This window comes from Narcine bancroftii, chromosome 3, assembly GCF_036971445.1.
Source record: "Narcine bancroftii isolate sNarBan1 chromosome 3, sNarBan1.hap1, whole genome shotgun sequence".
Lineage (NCBI taxonomy): Eukaryota > Metazoa > Chordata > Chondrichthyes > Torpediniformes > Narcinidae > Narcine > Narcine bancroftii.
The window spans coordinates 29,982,651-29,995,559 of NC_091471.1; the positions used below are offsets into that span (position 1 = coordinate 29,982,651).

General features: G+C 44.3%; 1 protein-coding gene across 13 annotated transcripts in view; it reads right to left on the minus strand.

Moving 5' to 3' along the window:
* The window catches only part of ctbp1 (C-terminal binding protein 1), a 424,680-nt gene that overhangs the window by 276,508 nt on the left and 135,263 nt on the right, over nt 1–12,909 (minus strand). For 2 of the 13 annotated variants that reach the window (XM_069923698.1, XM_069923690.1), the window contains exon 1: nt 6,262–6,339. The exons of 9 other annotated variants lie outside the window; for them this stretch is intronic. Coding sequence is in view for 2 of the 4 variants with exons in the window: in XM_069923688.1 (XP_069779789.1) it covers nt 6,262–6,465 (204 nt within the window). In the remaining 2 variants the exon portion in view is untranslated. Of the gene's footprint in view, nt 1–6,261; nt 6,481–12,909 lie in introns of those variants that run through there. 2 more of the 13 variants (XM_069923688.1, XM_069923694.1) reach the window with 2 other exon arrangements.

Consider the following 12,909-nt stretch of genomic DNA (forward strand, 5'->3'; position numbering starts at 1 on the left):
ACCTGATAACCACAACACAGTACCTGATAACCACAACACAGTACCTGATAACCACAACACAGTACCTGATAACCACAACACAGTACCTGATAACCACAACACAGTACCTGATAACCACAACACAGTACCTGATAACCACAACACAGTACCTGATAACCACAACACAGTACCTGATAACCACAACACAGTACCTGATAACCACAACACAGTACCTGATAACCACAACACAGTACCTGATAACCACAACACAGTACCTGATAACCACAACACAGTACCTGATAACCACAACACAGTACCTGATAACCACAACACAATGAAATACCATTTCTCCAGACCACAGTGCACACACAAATACACAGTACCTGATAACCACAACACAGTACCTGATAACCACAACACAGTACCTGATAACCACAACACAGTACCTGATAACCACAACACAGTACCTGATAACCACAACACAGTACCTGATAACCACAACACAGTACCTGATAACCACAACACAATGAAATACCATTTCTCCAGACCACAGTGCACACACATATACATAGTACATCATAACCACATATATCATCACAATATAATTTAAATACAGAAATATTTTGTGATGATTTACCCAATTACAGGATACTGTTCAACTTCACAGCCTACTAGAAGGAGCTCTTTCCCAACCTGTTAGTCCTGATTTTGATGCCTCTGTACCACCTCCTTAATGGTAGTGTGATAGTGGGTCAAAGATCCTGAGTGCTGGTTGGAAAGAGTTTTGTAAAGTCTTTTGAGCTCCAGTTAAGCAATGCTTCTGGTCGATATCATCAACCAAGGAAAGGGAGACTCCAGTGATCTTCCAGCCATTTTAATGATCCTGTCAGTCTGACGCTTTGCGCTTTGTCCAGACAGGACACACCCAAATTTGCTCCTGTAAAATGTTGTCAAGATGGGGGCCCAGTAGCCTTGCCCTCCTCAATCTCCTTAGAAAATGTAGGTGCTGCTGTGCCTTCCAGACTAATGAGGTATTGTGGGTCCCGAACAAGTCATGTGCACACCGATTATTTGCAAACTTGATTTTGCTTGAACTGAAGCTGGCAGTGCAGTACTGGGCTGAGTCCACAGCCCGAAGGTGCACCAGTACTCATGGTAATGGAGCTTGAGGTTTTGTTACCAACCTGGACTTGCTGATTTTTTGGTCAACAAATCCAGAATCTAGTTGCAGAGAAAGGTGTTGAGTACCAGCAGGATCAGAGTACCAGCTTCTGAGGTACAAGCACATTGAGCATTGAGCTGAAGTGAATGAACAACAGCCTAACATATGGGACAATGTCCTTCAGGTGGGACAGGACAGAGTGTACCTGTGCACTGGTTTGGACAATCATACAAATTGCTCTTGGATAGAGCAAGGCCGAGGGTGTCTTGCTGATTGAATTGCTTTTTCATCCAAGAGGACCATTAGGGTCACTGAATATCAGAAAGATTGGAAGGGAGTTACAGGAACTGAGCTTTATCCATGCCCATATGGGTTGAAGAACAAATTTTCCATCACTAATTATAGGATCAAAAGTGTGTAAATTTTTTTTAGAACACTGCACTTTTAATCCAATGACAAAAGATTGTCTTTTTATGTCATGCAAGGGTATCTCATGAACATTGAAGTTTAATCTTTTTTCAGATATTTAATTTCCTTACAGATTTCTTCCACACAAAGCAAAGCTCCTTTTCCGGTTTTGACAGCTCTTTGAACTAAAGAGAATTCACCTCCCTTTTCCTCCTAACAGAGGGCAAAAATCAACAGAATTGAGCTGGATGGTAGAACAACTACCGACTGGTATTAAAAATATTCCAACATTTATTGCAATCCTGATTATCAAGTACTCGAGCTTATAGCAGAGCTTGACTTAAATTTAAATATTACATACTTGACAAAATGTTCAATTACAATTTAGTATCATTAAAAGTAGCAGACTCTCAACCAACCAGAAGACAGGCACATTGACTCAGAAAAGTTTCAAGGGCTTCCTCCCATTTAAAAGCCCCCATTTCCAGGTTTAGAAAGCCCATCCAGAATTCAAACGGCATAATCCACAAGTACTTGAAAAGAAAATTCAAGCTCATTTACAAACAAGGACTGGATCTTGGATAGTCTTACATTAATGCAGATACATTTGCAAACTGCTGACCATTGAAAGAATACTTTGAGTGCATGTCAAGCAGGAAAATTTTGCCAATGTGAAATCAGTGAACAGAGTCTGTTGCTTTAATAAACACAAGGTTTTAAAATTGGAGGCAGCACGAGGTTTTAGATGAAGCAATGCTAGAATAGTTCCAAGATAGGGGGTGACTTTTATGAGACTCAAAAGACAATTTTTTTCCAGTCCAAATGGGGGCCAAGTTTATAAGATACAGCATGCACAATAAGTGTATTCAAGAGGCAACTGCTGATAGTTTAAGGAATTCAGAGGTTTGAATGTAAAAGCATACTGTGACAGATTATGTTGTGTTTGTATTGTATATAGATATGCTTTTGGGAGCTAAATTGGGCCAGGATTTTTAGTAGAGGTCACATAGAAACACTTCAAAACAGATCACACTTAAAATACTGGAGCTCTGCTCAAGCCAGACAGGGTGGCTCCTGGGGGCCTTTGCAAAAACTCTGGGGAGTGCCCAAGAGACTTCACTAATGGATGTGGTTTTGAAAGATGTGAGGAGTAGCTCGGAGCCACAGGCTGTCTGGGAGTGCAGCTTGCTGTTCTAAGAGGGTCATGTGGTTTTTTTGCAAGCAGAAAGAGCTGATCATTTTTTTCTGAGAGAGAGAAATATCTGTTCTGCAGTGCTAGAGAGCAGCAGCAGATGGGACTGGGACAGGACAAGCTGGGAAGCTTGTGGAAAAACCGCATTTGGAAGATGGGTTTGTGAGTGCTTAGTTCAGCCTGGTCAAAGTGGCAATGGTTCTGACTGAAGTACAAAGTGGTCAGATTACAAAGCTGATTACAGAAAAATCTTCCCAAAGCAGTAGCAATCTGGGGCAAGGAAGAAATTTTAGCTGCAAACCCAGCAGAAATAATACACTGTATCAAGGATTATTAATGAATGAACATAGAATGCCACAAACCTGAATACAAGTTGCTCTTGTCAACAACTATACTGTAAGACCCCTGGTATCTGGCACCTATGGGAATTGGTCGATGCCAGGCATTTGCAGTTGCTTGAGACTACGTGTTGCGTGGATTGGCAAAGTGACCGCTGGGGGGCAACAATTTTAAACTTTCATATTTTTACCAGTTGCTTGAATTGCAGATAATAGGGATTTTGCTATATTTATAACAGCCTCTCAGTCATGGCATCTCCCAGCATGGCAATCCCAAAGCATTGCACAGCATTCTTTATGCCTTTAATTGTTTTATATTTTCCATTATTCCTATAGGCACTTCCTCAATTTCATATATTGCACTTCCTCATCAGACACTGAATTTGTCACTCTTTATTTTGGGGGGGAGGGTTGGACTAATTTTAAGTTAGACTATTAATATTGTGTTACAATTAACGGGGGGGGGGGGTTATTTTGTGTAGTTTTCTGATGTAATATTGTAATCATACCTTTTTAATTTTTTTTTCTATTTTTCTTTAAATGTAATTCTTTATTGTATTCATGTTATAAAATTTTAAATAAAGTCTTCAAAAAAAAACACTGAATTTGATCTTTCCCTTGAAAACAAAATCAAGGTCAACTTTAGTTCAGAAGGTGGCAACAAATGCAAAATACTAACAGATTCAGTGTTATATGGTAATCCTAAAAGATATCCACCAAACCACTGCTTGTATTTTCAAAATTATTCCTGAAAGTCTATTTATGGATCATCTCTGCATCCAATCTCTGGAAGTTGAATCATTGGTCATCTCGGTCTAATTAGACATCGATTTAAGTTGTACAGCACATTAGCTTTCAACATACAAATTGCTCCCAAGCATTTGCATACTTCAAAGGTAAAACATGTCTAAATTCAGCATTTGTGTTCCCCTAATTGTTTCATAACTAAATATGGATTCAAGTCTCCCCTTGATAACAAGTTGTGCCAATCAGTATTCAATTCTTTCATCAATGCAGATCAACATTCCATTGTTTATATGAATTATTACTCTATATTGATTGGAAAGTTTCAAGGTCTCATCTAATAAGATTTCATGTTAACTTTTGCAATGAAAAAAAAATCAAGAAAAGTTAATATCAAGAGATGTTACAGGAGGCAAAAATCAAAATGCATCATGTTACTTTTTTTTTAAAAAGAGGTTTTACTTGCGTAAAACCTGCAAGTCAATTCTACCATTTCACACCTCGCCCCTCATTCTGCAATATCAAGTTCAAGTTAGGTATCAAATGTGGCCCAGATACATTCAAGAAGTCCGATAGAAGTTTATTTGACTAAACTGAAGCATTGTAAAGGCACACAAATCTAGTTGGTCATACAAAAACATGTTTCACAAATCAAAAATTTAGAAGTTTGAAGAAAGACCTTGGGTTTACTGAATCCAACCACAAATGTGTTTCACAATAGTATTTCACCTGGTCCCTTTCTGTCTTAAACGCAAAGACCAAAATAAGTTTAATTATCAAAAAGATCAATGATCTTCAAACTTGAATGCGAAAATAATTGAAAATTACACAAACGATACAATTTGACTTTCATACAAAGCCATTTTTCTATTTTTTTAAAAAAAAGGTGTTATTTTAGGTCAGAGGAAACTTGAGACATAACTGATGAATAATGAACAAAATCAGCAGAACTGGTTTTATGCAACAAGTAAGTTTTTAAATTACAAAAGATTAAATCAGAATAGGGCACAACCAGGCAATACAACTGCATAGATATAATCAGAAATGTAAATGCACATTTGCCTCTAATACTACAACCTTAATGTCTAGTGGAAGTACTTAGTTATTTCTTTCTACCCTACTGATGCCAGTCAATCCATTGAGAACGTCAACATGGAATGCTACCGTCAGAGAGCATCAGCAATCATCATAGATCTGTCCTCACTCCTGGCATCAGGAAAGAGTTATAGGCGCCACAAGATTTGTTCCGTCAGGTTCAGGAACACTTGCTACTCCTCAATCATCAAGCACCCAAACAAGACTCAGAGACTCATTTAAGAACGCCTAATTTGCACATTACTTATTTTTGCTGTCTTGCACCCAGTTTGTTTACATTTCTTCCCATTTTTCTTTTTGCTCCTTCCGGAGTACAATTTACAGTTACCAAGAAGTAGAAATTCTGCCTGGCTCACAGGATAAAGAATCTCAGGTTTGTATGTGAGGTTATGTGCATACGCTGACAATAAAGTTGAACTTTGAACTGCAGTGAACTTGCTTTGCGCCTCCAAAGTATGCCACACCGTCAAAATTAACAATAGATCGATCCAAATCCACCATTAATTGACTGATGTACGCAGAACCCCAACAGCTTTCCTTAGGTTTCCTTTTAAAAAGAAACCAATAATGTTCATACCCTCCAATAGCTTCATTCAAAGATTCCAAAGCACAGTTGACTAAAAATAGAGTTCAACTTGATTGGGGGGGGGGGGAGCCAGAAGGATGATCTTCAGTATACATCATTTTTTTAAAAAAACAAACTGGGAATCCACATGGAGGTTTGACAAGCAGACCAAATGCAAATAAAGTTTAGACACTGCAGTGTCAAATTACCTGAAAGAAAAGATTGGGGAACCTGTCAGGCGACAGCAAAAGTCTGCCTTTAAAGGGGTGGGGGGGGGGGGGGGACGGGGAAGACCCTGTTTAAAAAAAAACTAGCGTTGAACAAGACTTTCTACTGCAGTAAACTCAGCCAAGTCACACACAGGGAGAGCAGCATCCCAACAAATGAAAGTACGGGAAGGGGCAGGATTCCTCCATGAAGACATAAAAGTCGAGAGGCCTGGTCACAATACGCCTTTCTGAGCCTGAACTTACAGATCCCCCCCCCCCCCCCACACACCCCCACCCCCACCCCACCCCCACCCCCAGGGCCAACACGCCACTAAAAATACACCCGCTTCCTGGCATGGGTGCATTTAGGAAAATAGACGCCCCCCCCCCCCCCACCCCCAAACATCTGATTTCATGCACTGTAAACGAACCCCACCCAAACCTTCCCACAGAAATCAGAACGTAAACAGGCCCTGTCTCCAACCCCCCCCCCCCACAATTCTCCCCCCCAAAAAAAACCATCCCCCACCCCACCCCCGAACCCAGAGCGGGAAAGGAAAGAGCCAAACCTCGCATCGCCCAGCTTCACTGTACCAGAATTTGCGGGAGCTTGGTGGGTGTGTGGAGAACAGGACCCCCCCCCCCCACCCCCGCCTACCTCCACCACCACCCCACACGCAGGCCCCGCACCCAATCACGGGAGGCCGCCCGCTCGAGACGGGCCAATCAGAAGCGGCCGCTGTTGGAAACCGGCCAACCAGATCGTCGCTCATTACGCAGTCGGACAACCGCCTCGCTCAGATGGGGAAAAGGGCGAGCGACGCCGGAGATCGTTGTCCGGGGTGCGCGGGGGGGGAGGGGTCGGCCCGAAGCAACGAGGCACGCGGGAACCGGTCCGCAAAGGGGGGGGAGAGGGGGTTGGGGGGGAAGGGGGTTGGAGAGGGAGGGGGGGTTGGAGGGGAGGAAGGGGGTTGGAGGGGGGGAGGAAGGGGGTTGGAGGGGGGGAGGAAGGGGGTTGGAGGGGGGGGGGAAGGGGGTTGGAGGGGGGGGGAAGGGGGTTGGAGGGGGGGGGGAAGGGGGTTGGAGGGGGGGGGGAAGGGGGTTGGAGGGGGGGGGGAAGGGGGTTGGAGGGGGGGGGGAAGGGGGTTGGAGGGGGGGGAAGGGGGTTGGAGGGGGGGGGGAAGGGGGTTGGAGGGGGGGGGAAGGGGGTTGGAGGGGGGGGGGAAGGGGGTTGGAGGGGGGGGAAGGGGGTTGGAGGGGGGGGGAAGGGGGTTGGAGGGGGGGGGGAAGGGGGTTGGAGGGGGGGGAAGGGGGTTGGAGGGGATGTGGGGGGAAGGCGGTGGGGGAGGGGGTTGTGGGGGGAAGGCGGTGGGGGAGGGGGTTGTGGGGGGAAGGGGTTTAGGGGAGGGGGTTGTGGGGGGAAGGGGGTTAGGGGAGGGGGTTGTGGGGGGAAGGGGGTTAGGGGAGGGGGTTGTGGGGGGAAGGGGGTTAGGGGAGGGGGATGTGGAGGGAGGGGGATGTGGAGGGAGGGGGATGTGGAGGGAGGGGGATGTGGAGGGAGGGGGATGTGGAGGGAGGGGGATGTGGAGGGAGGGGGATGTGGAGGGAGGGGGATGTGGAGGGAGGGGGATGTGGAGGGAGGGGGATGTGGAGGGAGGGGGTTGGGGGGAACGACTTGTCAGTTGCAGCGAAGTCGGAAAGAGCTGCAACGGCGCTGAATTAACCCTTGCAATGCAGGCAGGATCCGTGCCGCAGCATCGGCCACGTCCATCGCGGTGGAATCGCTGCCAGGGAGTCCGGGGTCCGATCACCTTGCCATGTTTCTGTTACCCTCTTGTGCCAACACAGGGCTTGTTGGTTTCGCCTCGGAACAGTTCATTCCACGGGGACAAGGGCGCAGCAACTGGCCCATGTTTAATTCCGACAAGACCATTTCACACCTCTTCTTGCTTGACGTTACTCAGGTCATTTACCCTCATTTACCATTCAGACGAGATAGTGTTTCCCCAGGACCACGGAGCATGTTTACAAGTTCGACGCAATTACCCTATTTTGAAGAGACTGCGCCTCGCAGTTCGGCGGGCAGCAACCTCCTTGGAAGAAGACTGCAGAGCCCACCTCACTGACAAAAGACAAAGGAGGAAAAACCCAACACCAAACCCCAACCCACCAATTTTCCCTTGCAACCGCTGCAACCGTGCCTGCCTGTCCCGCATCGGACTTGTCAGCCACAAACGAGCCTGCAGCTGACGTGGACATTTACCCCTCCATTAATCTTCGTCCGCGAAGCCAAGCCAAAGTACCCTATTCTGGGAGTTCAGGAGTCTGATGGCTTGGGGGGCGGGTGGGGGGTTGGGGAGAAGGTCTTGCCTCATCTGGAGATCAGGGCCTGAGTGCTGCAGTACCTCCTACCAGATGGCAGAAGGGAGGAGGGGTGCAATGTTTATGGCTTTTCGCCTGCATTGAGTGTTGTAGATGTCCTACAGGGTAGGAAGGGAGTCTCCAATGATCTTTTCCACTGATTTCGTTATCCTCTGCAGGGTCTTGTGGTCCGAGAAGGTCCGGCTTCTAAACCAGGCAATGATGCAGTTGCGCAGGATGTAGTGAGGATGGAGGGTGGGAGATTAACTTTCTTCAGCCTTTGCAGGAGGTAGAGGCACTGCTGGGCTTTCTTGGCGATGGAGCTTGTGCCAAGGGACCGTGTGAGGTTCTCCGCCAGTGGCACTCCAAGGAACTTGATACTCTTGACGACCTCAACTGTGGAGCCATCAATGGAGCTTGGTCCCCCCCACCCCAGGCCCCCTTGAAGTCAACAACCATCTCTTTTGATTTTTTTTAAACAGGAGATTTTTTTTAACAAAAAGAGATGGTTTTGTTTTTTTCCTACTTAATTCTGCCAGGAAACCAAGATCATGATTGAACTAATACTTGTCTCGGGAGATTTAGTTTGAAACATTCACTCTCAGAATCATATCCCAGGATGAGCTCCTCAATGTTATCCACTTTGCTGCCAAGTTTCGTCCGACCTCAAATTCACTTGGTCTACCTCTAGCAGCACACTCCAGATGTTTGATCTTTCTGTTTCCATCTCAGAAGTCAAACTCTACAGATATTTTCGACAAATCTACCACAGTTACCTCCATTGCACCTCTTTATACCCTGTATATTACCTGTAAAGATTCTATTTCTTTCTCTAAATTCCTTTACCTCTGTTGCATCTGCTCCAAGCACAAGTTCTTCCATTCCAGAACATCCAAGAGCTCCAATTTAAAATTCAGAATTCATGGACATGTCACAAAATTTGTTGTTTTGCGGCACCATAACAGGTACAAAATTCCTATAAATTACATTTTTTAATAAATAAATTAGTGCAAAAGAAGAGTAAGTGAGGTAGTGTCTGTGGTTCAATGTCCATTCAGAAATCTGATAGCAGAGAAGAAGCTGTTTCAGTACTGTTGGATGTACATCTTCAAGCTCCTATATCTCCTTCCTGAGAGTAGTAGTGAGAAGAGGACATGCCCTGGGTGGTGAGGCGTCCTTGAGTCACCACCTCTTGTGATGTCCTTGGTGGAGTGAAGACTAATGCCCATGATGTTGCTAGCTGAGTTTAAATTCCTCTGTAGCCTTTTCCTGTCCTGTGCATTGGCACCTCCATACCAGACAGTGATGCAACCAGTCAGAATGATCTCAGTACACCAGTAGAAATTGGCAAGAGTCTTTGATGACATACCAAATCTTCTCAAATTCCTCACAAAGTATAGCTGCTGGCGAGCCTTCTTTGTGATTGCATCAACATGGAGGCCCCAGGATAGATCTTTAGAGATATTGATACCCAGGAATTTGAAGTTCTTAACCCTTTCCACTGCTGACCCCTCTGTGAGGATTGTTTTTTTTTCTCTCCTGATTTTCTCCTGAAATCAACAAAATTGTGGCTTCCTTCAACTTAACCAGGAATTCTCATCACCTCTATTTCCTGCACATCAGCCCAGGACCTTTCCAGCCCAAGAGGCAATAAGGAGAGGATTCCTCTTATCTTCACGTAGCACCCCTCTGCATTGAACACATTATCCTTCACAATTTCCGCCACCTCCAACTGAACCCACCACCTTCCCTTCCCTCATTGTCCACAGGGACCATTCCCTCTAGAACTCCCTCATGCACTCATCCATTCCTATGAATTGCCCACTCAGTACATACCCCTGTGACTGCAAGGAATGCCAGACTTGCGCTAACATCTCTTCCTTCATCACCATTCAGGGTAACAAACAGTCCTTCTAAGTGAAGCAACACCATGTAAATCTGCAGGGGTCAACTACTGCCTCCTCTACTTTCAAGTACAGGAGCAGAGAGGTTCTACTGCAGCTGTCCAGGGCCTTGGTGAGACCACACCTGGAGTATTATGTACAGTTTTGGTCTTCTTATCTGAGGAAAGACATCCTTGCCATAGAGGTAGTGCAAAGAAGGTTCACTAGATTGCTACCAGGGATGGCAGAACTTACATATGAAGAAAGGCTGGATCTACTAGGCTTATACTTGCTGGAATTTAGAAGATTGAGGGGGGATCTTATAGAAATGTATAAAATTCTTAAGAGATTGGACAGGCTAGATACAGGAAGGTTGTTCCCGATGTTGGGAAAACCAGAACCAAGGGTCACAGTTTCAGGATAAGGGTGATGTCTTTTAGGACTGAGATGAGGAAAAAAAATTCTCTCAGAGAGTGATGAATCTGTAATTCTTTGCCACAGGAAGTAGTTGAAGCTGGTTTCTTATTTATATTTAAGAGGGAGTTAGATTTGGCCCTTGTGGCTAAGGGGATCAGGGGGTATGGAGAGAAGGCAGGTACTGGGTCCTGAGTAGATGATCAGCCATGATCAAAATAAATGGTGGTGTAGGCTTGAAGGGCCAAATGGCCTACTCTCACCCCTATTTTCTATGTTTCTATCACAGACTTGGAGCACCTTTGCTCTGTTTGCTGCAATAACAGGGCCAACCATTTTAATTTCAAATTCCGTTCCCACACCATCATATATATGCTCTCATGCACTTCCAAACCGAAGCTACCCGCAAATTGAAGGAACACCTCATATTCATCTAATACTCCAATCTGAGGGCATTAACTGACTTTTCCAGTTTCTGTTAAATCCCTCCAGAGTCCCTTTTCATAAATCCTGTCCCTTTTCCTCCAGCCAACCACCCCATTGCCTTCCTTCTCTATTCAGAGAGCTACTCCTCCCCATCACCTCTGTATTTTTCTCCTGCCCTCCCACCTATATCTACCATGTTAGCCTGCCCTCCTGACCCTTCCTCCCTCTTCTCCTTTCCTCCCCTTCCGTCGACTTTTTATTCAGATGTCTGCCCTTGTTTTGCTCACACCTTGATGAAGGGCTCAGGCCCAAAACATTGGTTACCCTTTACTTCCTATAGATACTGTATGACCTGCTGAGTTTCTCAAGCACTTTGTGTATTACAGTCATCTAACATGCTCTATCAATTGTTAAAGCTAATTTTTTAATGTCATTTACCATTTTAGTGAACATAATGTGTAAAATACTTCTAAATAATTGGTTCTGATTATTAACAATCTTGTAAAACTGAAAGGTCAATGAGATGCCTTTTTTATAAAAAGATTTCAATAAAGGAGTGATTAAGTACATCATGACTTACTACTTTCTGAGTGACCATAATGTAAGTGGACTCTCACATTTCTCCCCAAAACTTTGAGCTTGAATTTGATTCACCATTACAAAATTAATTATAGCCTATGGGGGAATAAACATGAAATTCAGAATAGAGCACAATCGAACCAAAGAAATGTAAGGTCACCTTATGTTATGCATCTGTGACATTATATCATTGTATATAGATATGTTTTTGAAGGAGATAGATTTTGGGGGTAGTGTAGGTCACAAACACTTCACAAAACATATCTCATTTAAAATGCCAAAGCTCTGCTCAAGCCAGACAGTCCAGGCTCCGGGTGCCTTTGCAAAAACTTTGAAGAATGCCTATAGAGACTTCACAAGTAGGTGTTAATTGGACATGCTGTGGAGTAATGGATTATTGTTTTGGATAATGTGTTCTGTTGCTTTCCAAAGATTGGGTCTGGTGCCACAGTCTGAGTGAAGTTTGCTGTGGCCATGTGGTTTTGCAAGCAGAGAGAGAGAGAGAGAGAGAGAGTGTGAACTGGTTTCTACAGTCATGACAAGCTGGCAGCTTGTTGAGACCCCATTTTGAAGATGGGTTGTGAGTTTTGAGTTCAGCCTGTTGAAAACCCTTGTGATCCATACAAGAGGAAATGGCTGGCTCGAACGTTTCACCTGAAATAATGGAAACGAAAGGAACTCTGGTGATCTTCAGAAGAAGGCGTTATCATTTGGAAAACCCTCATGAGGTAAGTTTCTTTGGAAAGACACTGAAGTGGCTGATCAGAGGGAATCAGTGTGTGTGTGTCCAATACGCAACAGATCTCTCTCTCTGAAATCAACAAGAATGTTCTTGAGCAGTAACCAATTACCTTTAAGCACCAAAGCTTGGATAAAATTCATAAATGTTAAATTCTGTGCACAGTATAAGAATTGCCTGATACCGGTAAACTTGGAGGAGTGAGAAGTGAGATTGGACTATGAATCAAAGAACATGCCTGAACTTATACATGTTATGTACATGTGCACTTAGAATTAGAAGGGGGCTAAGTTAGGTTAAGTTAATGGTAATGATTTAAAGTTTGATCCTGTTTTTATGTTTAAAGAAAATTAAAAGTAACTTTTGTTTAAGTAACCATTTGTCTTGGTGAATTTCTATTGCTTCTGGATTTTGGGGTACTTTGGGCCTGTAACATGTCTTCTTTCTCACTAATGACAGAGTATTTAGAGGTGTTTTGGGAGGAATTGCTAGAACAGCTTGCACGCACACATTTTAAAACACAGAATATTTGCAGGACTTTTGCAGAATGCTTTTTGCAAAGAGAGCGACAAAGTATCAGCATACAGCTTGCCTGGGAGGGCATATGATTTTTGCAGACAAGGAGAACAGTTTTCCTCTCATAGAGAGAGGATATGAAAACAGAGAGAGAGGAGACAGAAATCAGTTCCAGAAGGACAAAGCTGGCAAACTTTTGGAAGACTGTCGGTTCAAAGGAGAAGGCTGTCTGTCTGAAAGGTGACCTGAAAGAAGGAGGATCATCTGGAGAACCCTGAAGGGGGAAAGCTTTATCAGCA